Source organism: Sciurus carolinensis, chromosome 2 (assembly GCF_902686445.1).
Source record: "Sciurus carolinensis chromosome 2, mSciCar1.2, whole genome shotgun sequence".
NCBI lineage: Eukaryota > Metazoa > Chordata > Mammalia > Rodentia > Sciuridae > Sciurus > Sciurus carolinensis.
Window position 1 is genome coordinate 103,335,390 of NC_062214.1, and position 23,320 is coordinate 103,358,709.

A 23,320-nucleotide genomic window follows, 5' to 3' on the forward strand; every position below is an offset into this window, starting at 1 on the left:
GTATCTAAGGACATTTTGATTATCATGATTTGGGGTGGAGGGGAGGTTAGTATTGGTATTTTGTGGGTAAAGGTCAAAGATGCTGCCAGAAACCTTACAGTTTACAGAATAAATCCATACAGCAAGGAATTAACAGGCTCAAAATGTCAGTCAGGCCTCTGTTGAGAAACCCTGATTTGGTCCTGAGGTGGCCATCAGATCTCTGATGAGAGCCAAGGGACCGAGCAGGAGGGGCTCTTGTGAACAACCCCATTAAGACAGCTGGACATTGCAAACAAGGCCCTTGAGGCATTGTTCCAAGCTTGGTGATAGGCCTGGTGGGTTTATTTCAAAGCCACATGGGGATTTACTCATTAAACAGCATTAAGTAAAAGTTATATATGCCTTGGATATAAGGAGTGAAGGAGACAAGATATGGCCCCTGCTATCTAAAAGTTACAATCTAGGAAGGATGGGAGGCACAAAGACACACACCTGCAATGAGGACCACCGATGCAGAAATAAAATGATATAGGGGAAGGGTAATGACTTGGGTCAGAGTGACTTGAATAGATTTCACAGAAGAGGAATCATTTGATCTGGGTTTTGACAGTGGCTTTTCATAAGTAGAGAGGGAAGAGGCTGATATGCTGAGTGGAGGGCAACAAGGAAGGGAACACAATCACCATAAAATTAATAGTACCTGCCATCAGGTAGGTGTGGTGTCAAGCACTTAATCACAAGAAACAACTGTAGTCTAAGTTGAAAACTGATACAGGTGGATCAGCTGAAGCCCAACATAACCTCAAATGATTTAAACTCTCATCTTATCTATTTAAAAAAGATATTAAAACATGGGAAGTGTTACCGGGGGTGAGTTGCATAAATACCGAAGCAGTTCACCGATATACTGAATGATAGTGGCGTTGTATTTTCTGCAGTCATCCCAAAACTGGCTGGCTGAAAATTTGGTACGCAAAGCCAAAGTAGCACCTACAGAGAAGGCACAGAAAGTGTCAACAAGGAATGCTACAGAAAATCTTTCCAATTATATTTAATTTTGTCATTTTTGAAAGGTAGAAATTTTTAAATGATTATATTTACAAACAAGTGTCAAATACCTAGTATATTCAATGCAAAAAATAAACCAGACATGGCTTTGTCCTATGTGAGCTTCCAATCTACTGGGGAGCAGACATACAAAAAGAAAAGATTCTGTAATTAAGTTAAGGGTCCTGAGATGGGAAGATTATTCTGGTTATCTGGTTATGCCTGGTGTAATCCCAAGGGTCCTTAAAAAGGAAGCAAAATAAAGGTGGAAGAAGGAGACAGGCTGATGGACAAAAGGTTGGAGTGGTATACTCTACATATGGACCGAGAACCAAGGAATCTCTGAGGCAACCTCTGGAAATTGGAAAAGGCAAGGACTGGATTCTCCCATAGAACCTCCCGAGGCATGCAGCCCGGCTGACCACACCTTGATAGAACTTCTGACCTCCAGAACAGTAAGAGAACACGTGAACAAATCTGTTGTTTGGAGCCACTAAGTTGGTGGTGATTTGTCACAACAGTAATAGGAAACTAATATGATGGGGGTAAAAATAATACATTTTTCATTTTCAATTTAATTATAGACATGAAATATAGTAAAAGCAAAATTTAAACATCTCAAAATTATTTTCATATTATTGGTTATTTTTTACTCCTAAACATACCAAATACCAATGTTTCAGAAAAGAACAAGTTATCAAAAATATGAATTTTTTTCTTCTTTAGCATGTATTTATGGTGCCCAACTGATCAATTTGTCTGTTTGGGAGTCCTTCTAATGTTTTTGAAGGTCCAGCAATATGCCCAGACCATCATTCTTTGCTATGAAGGCTGGTACTGATGCTGCACTAAATGTTTTATAGCTGATCAGTTGGTAGATAAGGAAAAGAGGCAGAGGCTTGGACAGTCTTAGTTTAAGCTGCTGTAACAAATTACTATAGATGAGGTAGATTAAGCAGTTAATTTTTCATTTCTGGAGGCTGGGAAGTTCAAGAACAACATGCCAGCAAATCCCATGTTGAGTAAGGGCACTCTTTTGGATTTGGGGATGGCCATCATCTCCATAAGGAGGGAGAGCAGAGACAGGAAGGAAGCTCTCTCCCATCTCTTCTTCCCAGGGCACTAATCCCACAAACGAGAGCTCCACATTCATGACCTAATTAGTGCCCAAGGTCCCACCTTCTAATATCACCACACTGGAATCTGGGATTTCAAAACATATGAATTTTTGGGGGGAGTGTGTGTGCTTATATATGTGCGCATATATATGTGTTATAAACATATCATACATACATGTGTGTGTGTTTATGTTATCATATGTTTTATTTAAAATAAAACATGTGTCTATGTATTTTAAATGTTTACTTGAAATGTCATGTGGAAGAAAAAAATTTAAGTTGTTTAGCTCAGAGAGCTAGAGATAGCTTGCTAGAAGAAGTGAATGTTAGTCTCAACCTTCGTGAATAAAAGTGGTATAAATCTTACTGGAGAGAGAAAGGAGGGAGGCTCCCATTGGCATAGTAAAGTTGGAGAAGGAAAGATATGGCAAACCAGTTATTCTGATTAGAGCTGAGGAACCGTGGGAAAGGGAAGAATAAAGAGAATGGGGATGACTGGAGAAGTTGATATCAGACGCCAATGGAGATCAACATGTCGGTTTCTGAAGTTGGAAACGACACAGGATAATTATTTATAGAATCTAAGAACCTAGTGTCTTAACTTGGGTAAAGACATAAAACATCATAAAGGAATTTCTTCCTTGATACACTGAACAAATATAATACCTCAATGTATTATATTGAGGTATTATATTTGTAGATAAGCAGGCATGAGAAAATATAAATTATTTATATACTTGCTTGTGATGTGTAAGTCCAATAGACTTGTTATCAATACAGAGATAAACACCATCTCTAGCAGAGAGGAAAGTAGCCAAATAGGAATGTGTATAGGACTTTGGTGCTTTGTTGAGAGAAAAAGCTTACCGGCCTGGATACATCCGTGCAAGCCAATCATAAGTGCAGAACTGTGGTACAAGGGTAGAGTGGTATAGATGACGTCATCTGCCTTAAACCCAGCCACGACACTAAGGCCAGTTCCATACCATAAACGATGATGATTGATTGTGGCAGCTTTTGGGAGACCTTTGCAAAGATACAAGAGAAAGCATAAGTGAGTAGAGACTGGTCATTGAGTCTGCAGAAGAGATCCAGCTCAGGAAGATTCATTGTCCTGTGCTTAGAGAACTGCACAGGGAAGGACCATGAGCAGTTAGACCTGGGGTGAACAGATTTTTAATTTTTTTTTTTTTTGTAAAGGACCAGAGAGTAAATGTTTTAAGCTTTGTGGAGTCATATGGTCATTGCTATGAAGATGCAACTTTGCTATTGTGGCCCAAAGCAGTCAAATACACATATAGGAATAAGTGTGGATGTGTTCCAATAAAACTTCATTTATAAACTATGCGGAGGGTGCTATTTGGCCCTCAAGTCGTAGTCTGTTGACTCCTGAGTTGGACAGTTGTTACAGAAGTAATCTGAAGAAAAAGGAAAGTGAAATGAACAAAGATCCATTGAATTTCTCCTCTGTGCTTATTACTTTGCAAGACATTTTCAATATTTCAGTTAGCTTTCATAATAAGAGATAAGTAGAATGATATTCTCCAATCCATAGATGAGAAGGCAAAGATTCAGAGAGCTTAAATATTTTAGAGAATAAATAGCCCATTCACCCAATTTTCTTTTTTCCCAACTACTTATTAATTTCTTATGTACTATTCCAGGGTTTCTTTATGCAAATACAAGCAAACATGAACATCCTATGTACATTCATTAAAAAACATGAATGTTCTGCACATTTTTTCCTCTGCCACTTAACAGAGATCTGTCCATGTTTGTACAGATTTCCCTCACTCAATTATTTTCTTCTTCTCAGCTGCCTCATGTCCTTTATATAAGAAGATTATAATTTATTTAAACTATTTTGCTATTTCAAATGATGCTGTGGTGAAGAACCTCGTCTACACGACAGTTCACACTATGAATGTCACTGTTTGTAGGATAAATTCACTGAAGTGAGGTTACTGCATCAAAAGATGCAAGTCTTTGTAATTTGGATAGAGAATTGCCACACTGTCAATTATAAGGGCTGTCCCTATTCACTCTCCCATTTCCAAAACATGTGGCCAGTTTCCTCATAGTCTTGCCAATATATGCTCCTAAATGTTGGGGATTTTTTTGCCAATCTGAAAAGTACACTAAAGTGCATTTGCATTTTCTTAACCATAATTTACACAGTTTTTTCTGGTAGGACTTTGTATGAAAGTATATGCTTATATTATTTCTCATGGAAGATCAGGGCACTGTTAAGGGAGCTGGGTTAGAGTTTAAGTCCCTGATAGTGCCTTAGCCAGGGATGGGTCATAGAGCAATTTGTTACAAGACAAAGCAGATTGTCATAATTGCAAACATAATTAAAAACTCATTTTCTTTGACAGTGAATGAGTGACATTGGGTTAATATTAATGTCCCATTCTATACTAACATTAAGAAATATAAGTATCAATAAATCAATTGTACTCACAATGAAAAAGAATTATTTGAATTGCATTTTTAAAAGAAATACCCATAGTTATTACTATGAAATAGTTCATCTCATTTAACACTTTATATTAATGAATAAGTAAGAATATTTGGAAGTTTACCTAATTTTCTGCTAATAAATTCCTTTGAGGAAGGGAAAATATTTTGCCCTCCGATTGCTCAAATGAATTCTTTTAATTAATATTTACATGAGTAACTTAGCACATGTTTATTCACAGATAAAGAAAAAAGTAAGATCATTATCAATCCTATTGTTTTCCAATTAATAACAAATTCTTAATTATAGGATTCAGTCAGAGAGTGTTTTATTTTTTCTTCCTAAAATGGGTTTTCTTTTTCCTTCCCAGATAGGCCCAGATAGACAAGTTCCACACTTGTCTATTCAGTCCTAGGACTTGGATTCCCATCACTAACCAAAAGCTCATTTTATTTAGATTATTCCATGAATTAAACTTTATAATTTATTTTTACCATTCTAGGAAGAAATGAAGATAAGAATCCCACATGTTAAGGTAGTGCGTCTGCCTGCAAAAGAAGCAATGGGTCACTGAGGTCATCTACCTTTCTGTTGACATGGCATGTGTAAGTTTTGATACATTAAAAAATGATAAACATTACACTATAGACATCAGCTTTACTATGTCATCTCCAGCTTCTCCTCCCCATTTATTTGAAGGAAATATTTAGCAAAAGGGGCTGTGTGAAGGGATGCTGACACTCAGGTTAAACGAGGTCCAGAAATTGTGAGATCAGATGGATGCTGGGGGCCTGTCAAAGCAAAGGAAACTGTTCCTGTTGGTTGGCATTGAGATAAAAAGCTCAAAGCAACCTTTAGTCTTATTCATAATATTTGATTACTTAAGGAGAATGAAAGCATGTATTATCTGCTTATTTAAATAAAAATTTTAACCAAAAGAGATAAAAGATTTATATATTCCATTTCCCAGTATTAATATTAATAATGATGAGCTTGCTGGGCTGGCTTCCTGCCCTTCTTTTCAATATAGCCCTCAAGCTTCATATTTGTACACTGTGGCAACATTTTCTCTGGCCTAGAGTGGACAGGCACTGAGTATCTTGCTATGTGAATGAACCTGGAGGTATTGCCACCAGAGCTGTCAATTTTATGAGTTGCCCAGAGTTAGTTTATAAGGTGAATCCTGACACGTCTACTTCTTATTATGGGATGTTATTAATCTATTGGTTTCTGAATCTGTAAAATGGAGTAAGAATAGTACCCAAGGGTAGTGGGAGAATTGTATGAACAAATGTCCTAAAGCTCCTAGAACAGAGCCTGGTACACACAACCCTTGCTGTTGCCTGTTCCATGTAGTAGTGTTCCAAGAACACTGTTATTTGGCGCTTTTTTCTTAGTAGCTCATAAAATGATACACAGTGGAAGGCATCCTAGACTTGATGAAATACAGTATTTTAGACCCTGCACTAGAGGCACCCTACATTCACAGTGCCAAACAGCTCAAGTCAGTACTGAATGAGAAAACAGTGGTCAAAACATCTATGTAAGTACCACTCCATAATTGTCCTCTGGTGTTCTATTTTAATTGAATACATTTTATATGAAATCTGGATATAATATAAACAAAATACAACAAGTATTAAAAATCTCATCCATCAACCTAACCAGTTATTATAGTTCTTTATCTGTACTATACTAACTGGGGAGTGGGGGATACACATGCCTGGGAGGAACCCAAAAGGGATCATATGCAATGAAATCAGATCAGTTCCCACGAGCAAAGAGCTAAATCCCCTGAAGTATTAGTTATCTGATAAGCTTTTCCAAAGAAAGTATTTAAAAGCCTAAGCCAACATTTAACTCCTTCAGGATAGGTTCGTTTCCTTGAGAATCCTCTCTCTATTTTTTACCTGTGGTTCCAGAAGTATAAATGTATAAGGCAGGTGTAGAAAAAGTCACTTCAGATCTCCACGACTCTGGGATAGGTTCATTTGACACTTCGTCTACTTTGTCCAGGAAAGAGTCAACACCATCCGTGTTAGAAGTTCTGCTTACATAATAGACGGACACACCATCTTTTTTCAGGCTTGGCAGCACCTCTTCAACAGCTTCTTGTAGTTCTTAATTTAGTTTAAAAAAAAAATTAGTCTGTCAAGTTTCTATTTAGTGTAGTAAGCTTCATGATAATTTTATGTCCAGTATAACTTTTGCTAAAATGTGTAGACAGGACAAGAGATGCTTACAGTTTTGCATTTTTAAACATGGACATTCTGCATTAGGAAAAGAACCCACAAAATTCCAGTTTAAGGAAAGGTTGAGTTTTGACAGTTTCCTAAACACAGCAGATAGTTGGTTGAAATCTGTACTTTTTGTGGAAAGTACACACAAATGGACAGATGGGTAAAAACCAAGAAATATAAGTGCATAACTTAAAGGAATAATTAGTGTATGTACCTAGAAATAAACCAGAAATGAATTTAACTATTCCTAATAAGTGCCCACAGGATCAGTGATGAAAAAAAATTAAGGAAGGAGGACAGAACAGAAAGAAGGAGGCAAGCCAAACAGCAAAGATGATGGATAAGATAAAACTGCACGTAAGCTTTGTATCTTGAATTGTATTAACTCAAGCAAATATGCTAATTCTTAGTAGGAAGGTGACTCAATATCCCAGGGAATTACCTTGGGGATGCTATACCTGATTTATCTCATATGCCTTGTTTTTCAGACGTTTGCATATGCTATCTTCACCAAGACAAGAAATATCACTGGGATAGATGCACTTAAAATTTAAACAAATATTTTATCCAGAGGACCCGTGCACTTGCTAAAAAGTAAATTGAACAGTACAAATAGGTTTGTAATGAAAATCACCAGGCTCTTACCCCAACCCTCCTCACAGTTAAACTTGCTGCCTAGGGACAATCATTTTCAATGGTTCTGGTTGTTACTTTTGGCAATTACTTCTCCATCACCAGAAATGTGCTTTGCCTGCTCCTTTTTGGCTTCTCTTTTGGTCCCTGACCCCATTTATACCTGTCCGCTCCAACAGCTAATATTTTCACTTTACATTGTCTAGGTTAAGAGAATTTATGTCTATTCTGAGGTCATAATTCTGTTTTCCCAGCATTGTCCATGGGTTGGCTGTAGAAGCTGAAAACCAATAACCAGGATGGACATGATTGTAACTATGTGAATACTCACTGCAGAACCAAAAAACACTTCCCTCAAGTTTTCTTTCTGGAACAGTTTTCTCTTAGAGTTTCTAGTTGGCTATCATTCTTTAATGCACTATTTGTTTTCAAATTCCATCAGATTGCTTTCCTTTTTTTCTGTCCTAGAAACATTGTTCATTGGCTGCTCTCTAGTCCTTTAGCACTTACAGACAAGTTGCCAAAAATATGGCTGTTGTAGAAACAGCCACTGCCTTGATGAGGTCCTCACTCTTCCCTGCCTAGATGATTGCAATAACCTCCTCACCAATCTCCTTGCTGCTAATCTCTCCCTGCTTCCAATTTACCTACTGACTTCATGTTGCTGGCCTTCTTGGTGTCTCCCTATTTACAGTCTTTCAATGGCTGATCATCTCTTGTGATAGAATTCACTCTACTTGGGAGGTCCTGAGGGTCTTCACAGTTTCACCCCTGCTGGCCTTCCTGATGTCATCTCCTACTAGCAGCCTCTTGTCCCCTTTCCTTTATGAAGTCCATCTGAAGTCCTTATAGGTCCTCATGTGCTCACATTTATGACCTTTATAGAGGCTGTTCCATCTGCTTGGAATACCCTCTTACCCTCCCACTCCCCATCACCCCAAAACTCATGCTAATCCTTCAAGACTCAGCCCAGGGACAACTCTCTTCTGTCACCTTCCCTTTCCTTGTCCAGCTCCAATAAGGTCCTGCACATGCTTCTACCAGGGTATTTATTCCTTGACAGTGTGAAGTGGCTCAGTTTTTTTTTTCTCTTCAATTAGTGAGATTTTTGTGATTAAGGAACCATAACATAATCCTTGTACTCTCAACACCAGATATGTACTCAGTAAATATTAAAAATGGAAAGAATCTGCACAATGTATCGTGCTAGTGTGGAAGAGACAGGAGTAAGCTAAAGTGGCTTATTAAAGGATTCAGATCTTACGATGCTGTGAATTGGTAAACCTTTAACAAAATATAATACAAAGTGAAATGATTTCTGTGATACAGGTATGCCTTGCATACAAATAAGGGCCCTCTTAGGTATTTAGTTTATGAACATTTCCTGCTTACAGAGGTCATCCCATCTGAAGGGAGGGCCATCGTCCTTGCCCAACCCAGTTTCCCTCCATCTCCTCCAGGCTGTTGGTGTAGAACTTGTTATTTGGGTGTTGACTTGCAGTTCCAGTGACTTTCTTGCCATGTTGGGACACACTGGAGTAGACTTCCCTCACTTAAGTTAAAGATGTCACTATGAAAACTGAAATTTTAAAAGAAATTCTGAATGTGAATGCTGTCTATCAATTATCTAGTTGATATTTAATGTCTTTCTTAAGTCTTTTATGGATAAGATTAGACCTACCAAATCGAGTTTGCATCTTTCACATATGATTTTTTAAAAAGTTCTTATTCTAAGGTCTGCTTACCTAAGAATGGCAACCAACCAGGACATAAAAGCTCAAATAATTCTATTTGTCACAGGGCAGTTTCCCTGGGACTCTGAAACTCTGAGATTTGAATGCAGGAGCACTCTTGGGACAGTACCTGCGAGGCTGCAAGGGAAGCAGATGGGAGAGAGTGAGAGGTTGAACCTCAGCTGATTCTCTGATCCTACAGAGACTCTGGGGTCTAAAATGGCATTTCAGGGTTGTGCTAATTTAGGGGAGATGGTTGGTACTCTTCCTTCTACCCTTCAACCAGTCAGTGGACCCAGGCTGTGGAGTGGGGAGGGCGTGGTACCTGACCTTGGGCAAAGAGGCTTTATTGAACTCAGATCAAGTCCTGGGAAGGCTCTCAACTGAGAGCGTCCAGCAGCTGAGGAAGGAGTACCCAGCCTTGAGGAAGGTAGCTGAGTGGCAAACTGCATCATAGCATCTGCTGCACCTGACGTTGTTACTAATAACAAAGTTTTACATTATGCATTTGTTTAGAACAGTTTGTATAATAGCTTTGCACACCTCACTTCACATTAATTTCATAGCAATCCTGTGATTTAGACACCAGTAACCTTATTTCTACAAATGAGGGCAGAGACTCGACTGTTTCTGTATCGAAGGTTCCACCACAACATGAAAACAATTATACTGGGATTCTAGGATTCCTGCTTCCCTGTACTCACCATACAGGTTCAAATTTTGGTAAACTGACTTTGCTTTCTCTCTCTGCTTGTTAAAGCATGTGATCTGCCTTGAATAATGTAGACGATCCTTTGTTCATCTTTTTGATGAAGAGCATAACTTTGAACTATATTAAAAGCTTGGTTATGAGAATAACCAAGACAATAAAATTCATTGGGAAGTTTGCCTGAAGGACATAGAACAGATCCATCAGCTTCTCATGAATCCAGGTTTAAATTGTGAATGGAAATAGACCCTTAGAGAAAGAAGTACACACGTAGGTGGTGGAAAATGAATGATTACAATATCCCAACCAAGTCTATCTTGCTCGAAAAGAAAGAAAGAAATCAAGGCACCATCCTAGTTTCCCTACCCTTTATTTATGCAGAATAAGGGAAAAAGAAAAATATCTAAATACACAGGCTCATTCCTGGAAAGCAGGGAAAGAGGGTGGGTGGGGGCAGAATCAATCTTTGTCACCACTAGGTTAAACCTGCAGTTTTCCAATGGAGAAAACATTCACTCTAGTGGCTTGTTCTGCTACCAGCTTGCCTCACTGAATGGCAACTGACTGAGCTAAAATAGTCTAGAAATGTTTACCAATAAGATCTGAAAAGGAGGCAGTGAAAGAAAATATGTTCTGATAAAAATTTCAGGACAAACGTGAAATGGTTGGTAGGTAAGCAAGAAATGAATGAGGGTTTAGCTCTTCACTTAAGAAAAATATCCAAAACACAAAGTAGTGCTAATTCAGCCCTGGGAGACAGTGTGAAAATGCTTCTCAAAATGTCATTTGTAACTGTGATTTTGCATCTCTGTCTGTGTAGTTGGGAATGATAGTATTTAATAACCTGTTGTCTAGTCTGCATAGCAACACCCTGTGTGTTAGAATTCTCTTTACACAGAGGCATGTTCATCCCCCTTTCTCCTCCCAACAAATCACCTGTGGTCAAAAAAGACATTTAAGGTTCAGTTCCATCAGAAGTAAGTAAAAATTTACCATCGAAACATATATTCACATTTATATAATTAAATAATTGACTTGATATTGTTTTTCATTTCCCTTAAAGTTCTTGCTTATGTGAATTTTTGTTTTCTAAGATACCCCTGGATTCAAAGGTGATTCTTTATCATGAGGTCATACAAGGCCTTACATAATTACTAACATTTGATATCCATAAGCAACCGTGTTGCCTGTCTACCGATTATCTACTTCCCTATTTCTCAGAGACTGTGGGAGGTCCTTTCCAAATAATGGCCACTTATACTCATTATGTAGAATAATGTGAACACTAACCTTCTCCTTCAGATTTAATAGCATTAACAACTGATTCAGAGTTTATTTTGTTTTCACCTCTATTTCCTTCCTGTTTCTAAGGAGAATGGACTATATTCCCACATGTCGGCAACATGACAGTTTGTTCTTGTATAAAGATGTACAACCATCTCCTCTCCTTTGCAACCTTTTAGTTATGAGCAGGGGGAGAAGAAAGATGTTTGAGGGCAATTTTTTTGGGGGGGCGGGTAATGGGGATTGAACTCAGGGCACTCGACCACTGAGCTACATCCCCAGCCCAATTTTGTATTTTATTTAGAGACAGGGTCTTGCTGAGTTGCTGAGTGCCTTGCTTTTGCTGAGGCTGACTTCGAACTCTTTATCTTCTTGCCTTAGTCTCATGAACTGCTGGGATTACAGGCATGTGCCACTGTGCCTGGCTTTGAGGGCAATTTTAAGCTAACCCTCCATTCAGAACCGGGGCTACTGGGATGGGAATCTCAGTCCTAGAATATATATTGCTCATTTAGTGTCTGAGTTTCTGATCCTGTGATAGAGTCTTCACTATCCTACTCATAGATCCTAGTGTGTTTCCAGCCCCATCCTGGGTTTACCATCTGCTCCCTCTCTGCACTGAGACCAAGAGAGAGCACCTCTCTCCTGCTGTCAGTGGGGCTGGACACACCCACTGATTAGGACTGCTTACTTTGGGAGGTAAGCAAGTCTGTGGTAGGGTGAGCCTGGGCCTGGGGGAGAGCGAGTTGAAAAGGGTTTTCTCATAATTAGGATATATTTGATTTTATTTCATCACTTTTCATGCCTCCTTGCCCAACTCAATGATTCTTAAGCTTCAGGAAAGAAAATCTGTTAAAACCAACCAGAATGGTTTGCACTCATTAATTTGACAAACATTTGTTGAGTGTTAGGGATTACTAGGGCATTATTCAAAGAAATGTAAGAGAATTTTAAAGCTTTTGGAACAAAGTGCATGGAAGCAATTTATCTAAGTTACTTCTTGGAGGTGAGAAGAATAGAGATTAGATTATCTCCAGGCTTTGATTGTGAACTGGAGCTGGGATTAGAAAATGAACTGGTTCCATGGAAGGGAGGTCACTGCTCTTGGTCATTCCTTAGATTTTCTGAATCCCCATTTTCTCTACATTAGGACCTTTCAATAATCAGCTTTAAAATGGTCATTATTAAAGTCCAGACCATTGAAGCTCTTAATTTATCAAACTATTTAGTGAAGCCTGTCATTATATAAAAGACCTAATCAAAATTGCCTCTGGTCCTGTTGCCTGTAATGCCCTCCCCATTGCACTTGTCCAGCTCCCTTGTCAAGGCTCCCAAGAACTCTTATCTCTTCCATCGTACTTATCACAGTCTCCTGGGTAACACAATCATTTGTATATGCAATTTTGACTGGACTGTATGATACTGGGGGCCGTATGTCCTTTACCATGTGTACTTTTATTGGACTGTAAGATACTCAAACTAATTCGTCTTCTTATCTCCCCATCCCATCATGGCAACAAAATTTGTAAGCAACTGTTATCCTTGAATCCAACACTAATTTTATAGTGAAGTTCTATTGTTGAGAACTTTCAATGATGAAATGTTTTTGAAGGATATAGGAAGCATCTCCCTTCATCACATTGTTTAAAGGAGGTTCATTTTTCTGTGACCTTGAGGAAACAAGTAAAAGGTCAGGTCATCTGGACCATGTTCTAGTCTTCTCTGTGTTTTAAACTTGCAACAGAATATCTTTAACTGTTACTAAAGCCTTGTACAAAAGAAATACCTACTCTGAGGAACCTTCACAGTTATGTTGGGTCAGGCAATGTAGACCTGGCCAATAAGTTGATAAAGAGACCCAAGAGACCTGGGTTATCTGCTCAGGAGAAGCGTTAGTTTAGTAGTGATCTTAATGTTAGCATAAATGGAAACAGGGAAAATATACTATATCAGACTTCTTTTGAGTGTTTTAAAAAAGCCCAATGTTGTGTGAAATTTAACATGCTTTCCTGTTTTGCCCATATTCTGTGTTTGAGAAGTTGTGAGAAAAACCACTGGCCAGCAGTAAATTTCCCATAGCAATAACTTGGCTTCAATCAACTATAACATTGATACCTGTTCACGTGGTTGAAGGCAACTTTTCCATGTGATTACTTAGATTATACACTGCCCTGGAGGAGGCTGCTCAAATATAAAACAGAAAAAAATCATTTTCTTTAAGAAATAAATGCTTCTGTTTGATTCAGAGAAGTGTTTGAGAGCCTTCATTTCCTATACAAAATAGTAATTCAGAAGAAGCAACTGGGTACTGAAACTTCTGAAAGGGTTGAGTTCTGTTAAGCCTTAAGAGTCCCCAAAAGTCATGACAACTAGATCAATCCCCATGATATATGAGCTGGTTCTTTACATAGAAGCACTCCAGGATTTGACACACAGAGTTCAAGAACTCTTATGAGCTCACAAACCCTGTGGAGAAAATTCAAAGTACAGAATCAAATTCATATTTATGTATCAGGTTCAGATGATCGCTAGTATAAAATGTGCACTGGAAGTGAGAAAAGAAATCTGGGTTTTGTCCCCAGCTTTCTGTTGCTGACTATCAACATGACCTAGGGCAACTGATAGCACCCTTTGGGGCCTTTATTTGTTCAGCTATAAAACAAATGCGAACAAGACTGATTGCAAAATCTAGTTCTCAGATCATTTGCTTTAAAATCATCTGGGTCTGAGGTGAGGCTTATTTGGGCACAGCTGCAGTCCTATTGAATCAAAATTTTGGGAATGGAATTCAGGAATCTGTTTCATAAAATGGTTATTCTTGTACTCATTAAAGTTTCTTTCCTAAACTTTTTTTGGGGGCAGCATAATATGCTCATTAAAGTTAGAGGATTACAGGATTAGAATAGCTCTAAGTTCTCTACCAACTCCAAAGAATTAGTCCATTCATCATTTTTCCACATGGGCACATCTACTAAATATGTGACTTTGGCCTCTGTTATTCCCTTTTCAGTAACTGTTCTAGGTCAGAGTGTATTATGTACAAAGGTATCTTAGCAATTTGGAAAAAGTGAATGTTTTCCAAATATGTAGCCTCTCTCAAAGGTTAGTTTGCACATTAACTCGTGGGCACTATTGCCCTCTTTGGACTCTGATGACTTCTTTGCAGTAACTGTTTTAGGTCAGAGTAACTGACCTAACATGTGCAAAGGTGTCTCAGTGGTTTAGAAACACTGAATTTTTAAAAATTGTGTGATCTTTCTCAAAGGTCCATTTACTGCCAGAGTGTGCTGTATGTCTACTGGAAAGTCTGGTTCGAGTTTAATTTGAGTGTGGGGATTTCATAATACTCTCCACATAAACACAATGCTCTATTGCAGAGGAATGTTGCCTCACTGGGGAAGGAGGTACATTTTGAGCATTCCTAATCTGAAAATCTGAAGTGCTCTAAAATCCTAACTTGTTGAATATCAATATGATGTCACAAATAGAAAATTCTACACCAGGAACTTTAATTTATGTACAAAAATATTTAAAAATATTGTATAAAATTACTTTTGGGCTATGTGATAAGATACATATGAAACATTATGAAACTTTTTTGTTTTGGATTTGCGTTCCATCCACAAGATATCTCATTATGTGTATGCAATATTCCAACATCTGAAAAAAAATCTGAGATTTTAAACACTTTTGGTCCCAAACATTGAAGGTAAGGGGTTCTTAATTTGTATATAGTTGCATTTCTGAATTCATAACAGAACCATATGCTATTACAGTCATTTAATCTGAGCTTTGACAATTAAACAACAAGCCCTGTGAAGTCCCTCCAAGAGTGCCTGAGATACTAACGAAGCAATAATGTTTAAGTGCCTCCTGAGGTGGTACAAAGATCACCTTGTGAATAACTTCCCTCTAAGTAAACCGGTAAAATAGTAAGTGTGAGAGAGTTTTCCTGTTACTAAGTAGTAAAGTTGTCTAATTTCACAGGCAACTAGAAATTGTTGGGGGTTTTCTTGAAAGGACCTGTTCTTTAAATAATCTGGCTCCCTTTAAAACCATCCCTCTGCTTTTGAAATTATACGAAGCTGACACTTTTGGGATAATTTATTTTATGCCACATGGAATAGGTATGTAAGTTTTCTGGTTTCATACAAGTGAATTGGTGTTTCATCTTTCTGTGGAGCTAGACCAACTGCTTAGCTTAGTTTCCCCAGCTATGAACAGAAAGGTCAACAGATGCTTGATCGCTTCCAGCACCAACAATTTGCATCCATGCAGAGGAAGACATCATGATGTAGGAAAGAACATGGGCTTTGAAGTTGCACAGATCTAGGTTGGAATTTTAAGCCTGGGTTTCCTCAACTATAATAGGAGGTAATCACATGATACTTCCCATTGTAATAAAAGCATCCAGTACAGGGCTTGGCATTCCAAAAAGGTGGGGCTTCTGGGTTCCCTCTGCCCTTAGTTATGTCTTTAGTTAGCACCAGTTAGACCTCCTATTACTGACTGAGAGAAGCAAACCATGGTCCAGAGTGCTGAGACTAAAGCTTTCCCAGAGGGTGGTAGAGGGGCAAGTGCCAAGTTCTGAGACAAGTTGTTGGGAGGAGAAAACCATTAGCTCTATGGGTAAGAGTTTCTTTGCTTCTTTCTGATCTGGACACCACTTTAACATGAAGATATCATTTCAGGTCTAGTTGAAATGTGGCAGAAGGCAAACACACAAATGAATGGAGTCACTGTTTTTATAAATGCCATGGGGCTCAGAAAGGCACTAGAGCAGATATGCAAAGTCTTCTCCTTGGGCATCAGGTGGTATTACCTCTCTGCAGTGAGAAGCCAGGAATGCTAACAGCAATTGAGAACTGGAAGCAGCTTTGAATTCTGCCTCATGGCAGAGAAAACTAAAGGACAGAGAAGTGACTCCCAAGATTACACAGCTGATCAAGCAGCAGGGGTGAGAACTGTTCCTTTAGATCTATTGGAGTTCATGCTTAAGACACTCTACATTTTAATGCGGACGGTGTAGGTATTGGTAAAGATCTGGACTTTGCAGGTGGAAAGTCCTGGGTAAGCCCCTGCCCGCCAGTTCTATGACAAGGAGAATGAGGCTTCATCTCTCTGGGCCTCAGTGGTCTATCATGTATAAAAATATCATCTAAAAAAAAAGCCTACCTGTTGTGAGGTTAAAAAGCAACACTGTGTGTATACAATGGGCACTCCATATCCTTGGTTCGGCATTTGCAGTATCAACCAACACAGAAGGAAAATATTTAGAAAAAAAATTGCATCTGTGCTGAACATGTACAGACTATTTTTCTTGTCATCTTCTCTAAACAATACAGTATATGAACAATTTGCACATCACTTACATTGCATTCGCTTTTATAAGTAATCGAGAGATGATTTAAAGTATAGGGTAGGATTATGCCTAGGTTATATGCAAATACCACTCCATTTTATATAAGGGACCTGAGTATTACAGGATTTTGGTATCTGCGGTGGCCCTGGAATTAATCCTTCACTTCACAACGAGGGAGCTTAACACGGTACCTGGCACATTGCTCCAACACAGAGGGTTTTAATGATCATTTACTGTGTTGAAAGGAAAAGTTGTCGCCCGCTAGGTACATCTACAGTTCCAATCTAAACCCCTCTCTCTCTCCAGCTACCCTACACCAGGCTGCCAGGGTTGGTTTTTCGCTAAGGCACTGGGCGGCGCCCCCGCATCCGGGCGGGCAGTTCGGAGCTCACCTGGTGAAGCCAGCAGCACTTTCGCCCCGCAGCAATGGAAGCAGTGCAACAGAGACTTTGAGCGAATATTGTAGTTGAGACATGCCATGGGACAGCCCAGCTTGGCCAGGCCCAGCCACAGCCATACGTAGGCTGGCTCATTGCCCATAAAGACCGCCACGCACTCTCCTTGGCGCAGGCCGAGGTGGTCGTGCAGCATTCGCGCCACCTGATTGCTGCGCCGGTCTACCTGTGCGTAGGTGAGCGTCTCATCGCGGAAGAGCAGGAAAGGCTTGTGTGGGGTCTGTCGCGCTTTCTCTAGGAAGACCCGCAGGATGGTGCGCACCGGCCGCCGCTGCCGGTAGCTGCGCAGCTGCCGGGCCAAGTTGGCCACCCGCAGGAAGTAGCGCATATCCTGGAAGAAGTAGGGGCAGCAGAAGTTCACCAGCAGCGGCAGGAGCAGTAGCACCGCCAGGACGGTGTATGTGGAACGGGACATGATGGTGGTGGGATCCTCTGTCCCCGCGGGGGCAGAGGGCGCACTTCGGACGTGCAGCGCGGCGGTTGGGTGGACTCTAAGAGGACGGCGAACAGCCTGCGCCCGGGCACACGGCGACGGGACGCAGGGCTAGAGATTAGGCTGTGGTGACGACCAAGCGCTTCGGCCGCCAGCACCGCCGCGGGCTATCCAGCGTGTGGAGCTAGTGCGGGCTGCCAAGGGTTCCGGGCGTGATCGGCAAGGCTGCGCCCGCCCCCTTGCGGAGCGCGACACCTGTGTTCCAGCCCTTCCCCTGAGGTTCTCCCCTGGAGAGACGGGTGACTGCGATTTGCTGGGGGCCGGGGGTGGAGGTGGGGGTGGGGTCTCTGCCACTGCCCCTCCCTGGTCTGAAGTCCCGAGCCAGGGCGAGACTTCACTGCGTTTGGACCTAAGTACTTTACATTTCGGAGCCACGGTTTTTCTCATCAAATGGTGATAATAGGCTCAAATAGCGGATGTTGAGAAAATTAAAGGAGGCAATGCAGCCTTGGGGCTATTATTATTTATTGTTACCACTAATAGAGTAGCTTATGGAGATGACATGTTATTATCAGTAAAATATCCTAGAAATGTGAGACAGCCCTATTATTTATTAATAGCGGGTACCAGGTGCCACTGCCAAGCCACAGTCCCATCTCTCTGTCCTGGTCCCACGGGCTTTCCGCCTGGTCTCTTTTTGATTCTCAGATTTGCTCCCCCCGCCCAACCGCAGCCTGACTGTCGGGAATCTCCTGAGGAAAAGACTTCAAGGTTGAACAAAAGCGACTGCCATGGTCACAAACAGCTCATCCCAATTCCAGCTGGGCCCTTTCCACCTCTTGAATCCTGATTTCTCGGGAATTATTGCTACATTGCCATGCGAACTCAAGCTCTGGCGTTACTTCGTTTTTTAAAATATTTTGTTTCTGTTAAGTAAATCGCCTCCACCCCTTGCAAGTTTTCAAAACACACAATTATTAAGCGGCTCTGTCACAACACGGAGGAAACTAAGTACATTACTGGCATTTCTCAGAACGCCATTTCTTTTAGAGGAAGTGTGATTCCTTTCTTAATTTTCCTAAGTACTACTCTATACACAGCGAATACTTACTACTTGCTACTGAGGAGAGGCAGGATCTAAGTTAAGCAGCGGTTTACTTTTTAATCTCCTGCCCTGTGTTCATCCATCTTTCCCCCTTCTCTTCTCTCCTCCTCTCCCCTCCCTTCCCCTTCCTTCCCTCTCTGATTCTCTCTCTTTTTTTGGTACTGGGAATTGTATCCAGGGCTTCACCCCTGCTAGGCAAATTCTCTCCACCGAGCTACACTCCAGCCCTTTTAAAACATTTTTGAGACAGAATCTCTGTAAATTGCCCAGGCTGACCTTGAACTTGCCATCCTCCTACCTCAGCCTTCCAAGTATCTGGGATTACAAAGAGCAACAAGGCCACAGGCCCATCTTCTTATTCTTATAAGGCAAATAATGGACACTTATTCCTCCCAGACACTCTACTAGGGGCATCCCTGTAGTAGATATTTTTTTGTGTCTCACCATTATTCTCTAAAGGTGATGCTTTCACACTTATAAAATACAGACAAGAGAGGGAAGTTTAGAAAGGCAAATTAAGAGAGTTTATAATGCATACATTTTGGAAACTGTTACCTGTTTAAAATATTATCTGTTTAGTTCCAGAAACCACTATTAACTCACTCTTTTTTGAGGGGGGTGGTAGTACCTGGGACTGAACCAGTTCACTCAATCACTGAACCACATCCCCAGCCCTATTTTGTATTTTATTTAGAGACAGGGTCTCACTGAGATACTTAGTGCCTCGAGTTTGCCAAGGCTGGCTTTGAACTCTCAATTCTCCTGCTTCAGCCTCTTGAGCTGCTGGGATTACAGTCATGTGCTACTGTGCCCTGCTTAGCTCACTCTTAACAACTCTCTCAGCACTGATAGCAACTATGTCATGTTGTCCTCCTATTCTCTAGGTGTCTTTCCATATCATCTTTTTTCTTCCACAAAAAAAAAAAAAAAAAAAATGTTTTTTGCAACCTTTGGGCCTCCCATTTATAGCCCCCTCTTTTTATCCCTGGTAACTGCTTAAGCAGCTCTTTACCTGTCTTACCTTTCTCATAGCTGATCTAACTACCATCCAGTGACTGGTTGCATCATTTCCCTGGGGATGTGTTGGGGGCCTTCAACATCCCTGAGGAGGTCAGTAGTATTAACCAAAGTAGGGGGCAGAAACCATTCTGGTGTGCACTTTCTCTTTCAAGCTGAAGGTCAGGGCCAGTCTTTCTTTTTCATTCCAATCCATCTTCCCAGTGCCTCTCCTTTTATGGCTAGTCATTTCAATGTAGCTTTCTGCCCCTCTCTTCTTTTTCTTGAACAGCTACTCTCTATCAAGAATGCTGGATTACCAAAGATGCCCACTTTCTTTTTATTATCCTGATACTCACTTCAACCTTGTATATCAGCTGTCTTTCAATTGCAAGTGAAAGAAAACAAGCCCCAAACTGGCATAAAGAAAAACAGAAATTTAAATAGGAAATGAAGGTCCAGCAAACTGATGGTTTCAAGTAATCTCTAATGTATTGATTGAAAGCTGGACTTAATTTCTCTTTCACTTTTTCTCCTTTCTACCTTTTCTGTATTCATTTAGACTCTGCCCTCAAGGTACAAGGATGCTTGCCAATAGCCTTTAGGGGTATATACTTCCTAGGTCAATTTCAAAAAGATATACAAAGATCTTTTGTTCCTTAGAAGTCTTCATTAAAAAAGAAAGAACGAAATCCCTGACTGAATTGTGTGCTCATCCCTGAACCAATCCCTGTGGGGTCTGGGGAAGAGAAATGCTAATTGGTTTAAGCCAATCAGATTCACTCATGGAGCTGGGGGTATAGCAATTCCACCTATATTATTTTGTGGAAATTTTCAGGGTATTATTAAAAAGTTATTGAGGTAGAGATGATACAGGAGAAGAAATAAATCTGGGGAAGCAATTAGCAAATGTCTGTAATATATACCCTGGAAATCTTTTTTTTTAAATTATTTATTTTTTTATTTTTTACAGACTGCATTTTTTTTTTTTTTTTCGGGGCTGGGGATCGAACCCAGGGTCTTGTGCAGGCAAGGCAAGCACTCTACCAACTGAGCTATCTCCCCAGCCCCTACAGACTACATTTTGATTCATTACACAATGAATTCATTACACAAATGGGGTACATGATTTCGTTTCTATGGTTATACATGATGTAGATTCATACCATTAGTGTAATCATACATGTACACAGGGTAGTGATGTCTGTCTCATTCCACAATTTTTCATACCCCCCCTCATTTCCTTCTATATAATCTAAAGTTCTTCCATTCTTCTCTCACTCCCCACCCTCACCCCCATTATATATCATCATCCACTTATCAGGGAAAACATTTGGCCTTTGGTTTTTTGGGATTGGCTTATTTCACTTAGCAAGATATTCTCCAATTCTATCCATTTATTTTCAAATGCCATAATATTATTCTTCTTTATGGCTGAATAATATTCCATTGTGTATGTATATATACCACAGTTTCTTTATCCATTTATCTGTCGAAGGGCATCTAGGTTGGTTCCACAATCTAGCTATTGTGCATTGAGCTGCTATAAACATTGATGTGGCTGCGTTACTGTAGTATGCTAATTTTAAGTCCTTTGGGTATAAACAGAGGAGTGGGATAACTGGGTCAAATGGTGGGTCCATTCCAAGTTTTCTGAGGATTCTCCACACTGCTTTCCAGAGTGGCTGTACCAATTTGCAACTCCACCAGCAATGTACAAGTGTGCCTTTTTCCCCCACATCCATGTCAACATCTATTATTGCTTGTGTTCTTGATAATAGCCATTCTAATTGGAGTAAGATGAAATCTTAGAGTTGTTTTAATTTGCATTTCTCTAATTACTAGAGATGTTGAACACTTTTTCATATATTTATTAATTGCCTGTATGTCTTCTTCTGTAAAGTGTCTGTCCAGTTCCAAACTATACTACAGAGCAATAGTAACAAAAACAGCATGGTATTGGCACCAAAATAGACAGGTAGACCAATGGTACAGAATAGAAAACATAGAGACGAACCCACAGAAATACAGTCACCTCATAGTAGACAAAGGAGTCAAAAACATAAATGAAGAAAAGATAGCCTGTTCAACAAATGGTGCTGGCAAAACCGGAAATCCATATGCAGTGAAATGAAATTAAACCCTGTCTCTCACCCTGCACAAAACTCAACTCAAAATGGATCAAGGACTTAGGAATTAGACCAGAGACTCTGCACCAAATAGAAGACAAAGTAGGCCCGAATCTTCATCATGTTGGCTTAGGATCAGACTTCCTCAATAAGACTCCCAAAGCACAAGAAATTAAAGCAAGAATCAATATACGGGATGGACTCAAACTAAAAAACTTTTTCTCAGCAAAGGATATAATCAATAATGTGAAAAGAGAGCCTACAAAGTGGGAGAAAATCTTTTCCACATGCACTTCAGATAGAGCACTTATCTCCAAAATTTATAAAGAACTTACAAAACTTTACACCAAAAATACAAATAACCCAATCAATAAATGAGTTTAACTTTAAATCTGGGATTCACCTTTTGCCCTACCACCTGGTTAGTATTTGTTTTACTCTTTTTGTATTGCTATAAGAAAATACCATAAACTGGGTAGCTTATAAACAACAGAAATTCATTTCTCATAGTTTTGGAGGCTAGGAATCCCAAGATTAGTATCTGAACAGGGCCTGTTTTCTCATAGACAGAGTCTTCTAGCTGTATCCTCACATGATGGAAGGGGCAAATAAGCTCTTCTTGGCCTATTTTATTTTATTTTTTACCATTAAAAAAATTTACCACTTTATGAAAAATCAGCATAAATATGCTAACACAGATATAACTAGTGCATTTATTAAAATACAGAATAACAGTGAAAATGATCTTACAGAATAATCTTCACATTTGATATTCCAATTACAGCCTAGGAGAGATTGCCAAATTTGGCCTATTTTATAAGGGCACTAATTCTATACATGAGGATTCCATCTCCATGATCTAATCACCTCTCAAAGGCCCCATCCCCTAATGGCATCACCTTGGGGGTTAGGAGTTCAACATATGAATTTTGAGGGGACACAAACATTGAGATCATAGCAACAGTCTTTCTGGAAATATCGCCTTCATCTAATATCTCTGCTGCTCTGTTATGTTTAGTGCTTCTCTTCCTCTTTCACCCACTGTAACTATAGACAATTGTATTTGTACATTGTGCTAGAATAGAGGGAGGCAGGAGCTGGCTGGACTCCTTGACTTTTACTTGACGCCCTTGAAGTATGATCAGTATCTTAATACATTGGCTACCTTTTCTTGGCACGTTTATTGGGAAACTCCGGTCTACAAAATGAAGTTCAAACTATTTCTTAATTAACTCAATTAACAAATATTTATTGACCTTCTACTATGAGCAGGACATTATCAGGCAATAAACATTTAAAAATGGACTCAAACTTAACTCCATTTGCTCCTTTTTGGGACGACTTGGCTTTAGCAAATCTATTGCACACACTCCTAGAACACCCTATACATCCTACGGCTTTCTTCTTGCCTCTTTCCACCTCTGTACTCCCCATTCCTCTACATCCCAAACTCCTTTAAGGGAGGGGTTTTTAGATTTCTGCACTTTTCAGTCCACTAACATTTCAAAATAAAGGCAGGAACTCAAAAGATAGAACTTTTTTTTTCAGTTTTTCAGGTAAACCAACAATGTGTTATTATTATTATTATTTTATAAAAGAATGACATTTTAATGAAAACGTATCTGAGTTTGGT

General features: G+C 39.7%; 1 protein-coding gene across 2 annotated transcripts in view; it reads right to left on the reverse strand.

Annotated features, from left to right (window-relative positions):
- Slc27a2 (solute carrier family 27 member 2) overlaps positions 1 to 17,701 on the reverse strand; it is a 38,145-nt gene extending 20,444 nt beyond the window's left edge. Inside the window, exons 1-4 of one of the 2 annotated variants that reach the window (XM_047542183.1) lie at positions 16,962 to 17,699; positions 6,519 to 6,728; positions 3,015 to 3,173; positions 848 to 972 (exon numbers count right to left, since the gene is read on the reverse strand). In XM_047542183.1, the coding sequence (XP_047398139.1) occupies positions 848 to 972; positions 3,015 to 3,173; positions 6,519 to 6,728; positions 16,962 to 17,439 (972 nt within the window). In that variant the 5' untranslated portion in view covers positions 17,440 to 17,699. Of the gene's footprint in view, positions 1 to 847; positions 973 to 3,014; positions 3,174 to 6,518; positions 6,729 to 16,961 lie in introns of both variants that reach the window. The other variant, XM_047542184.1, reaches the window with a different exon arrangement.
- Positions 17,702 to 23,320: the final 5,619 nt, after the last annotated feature.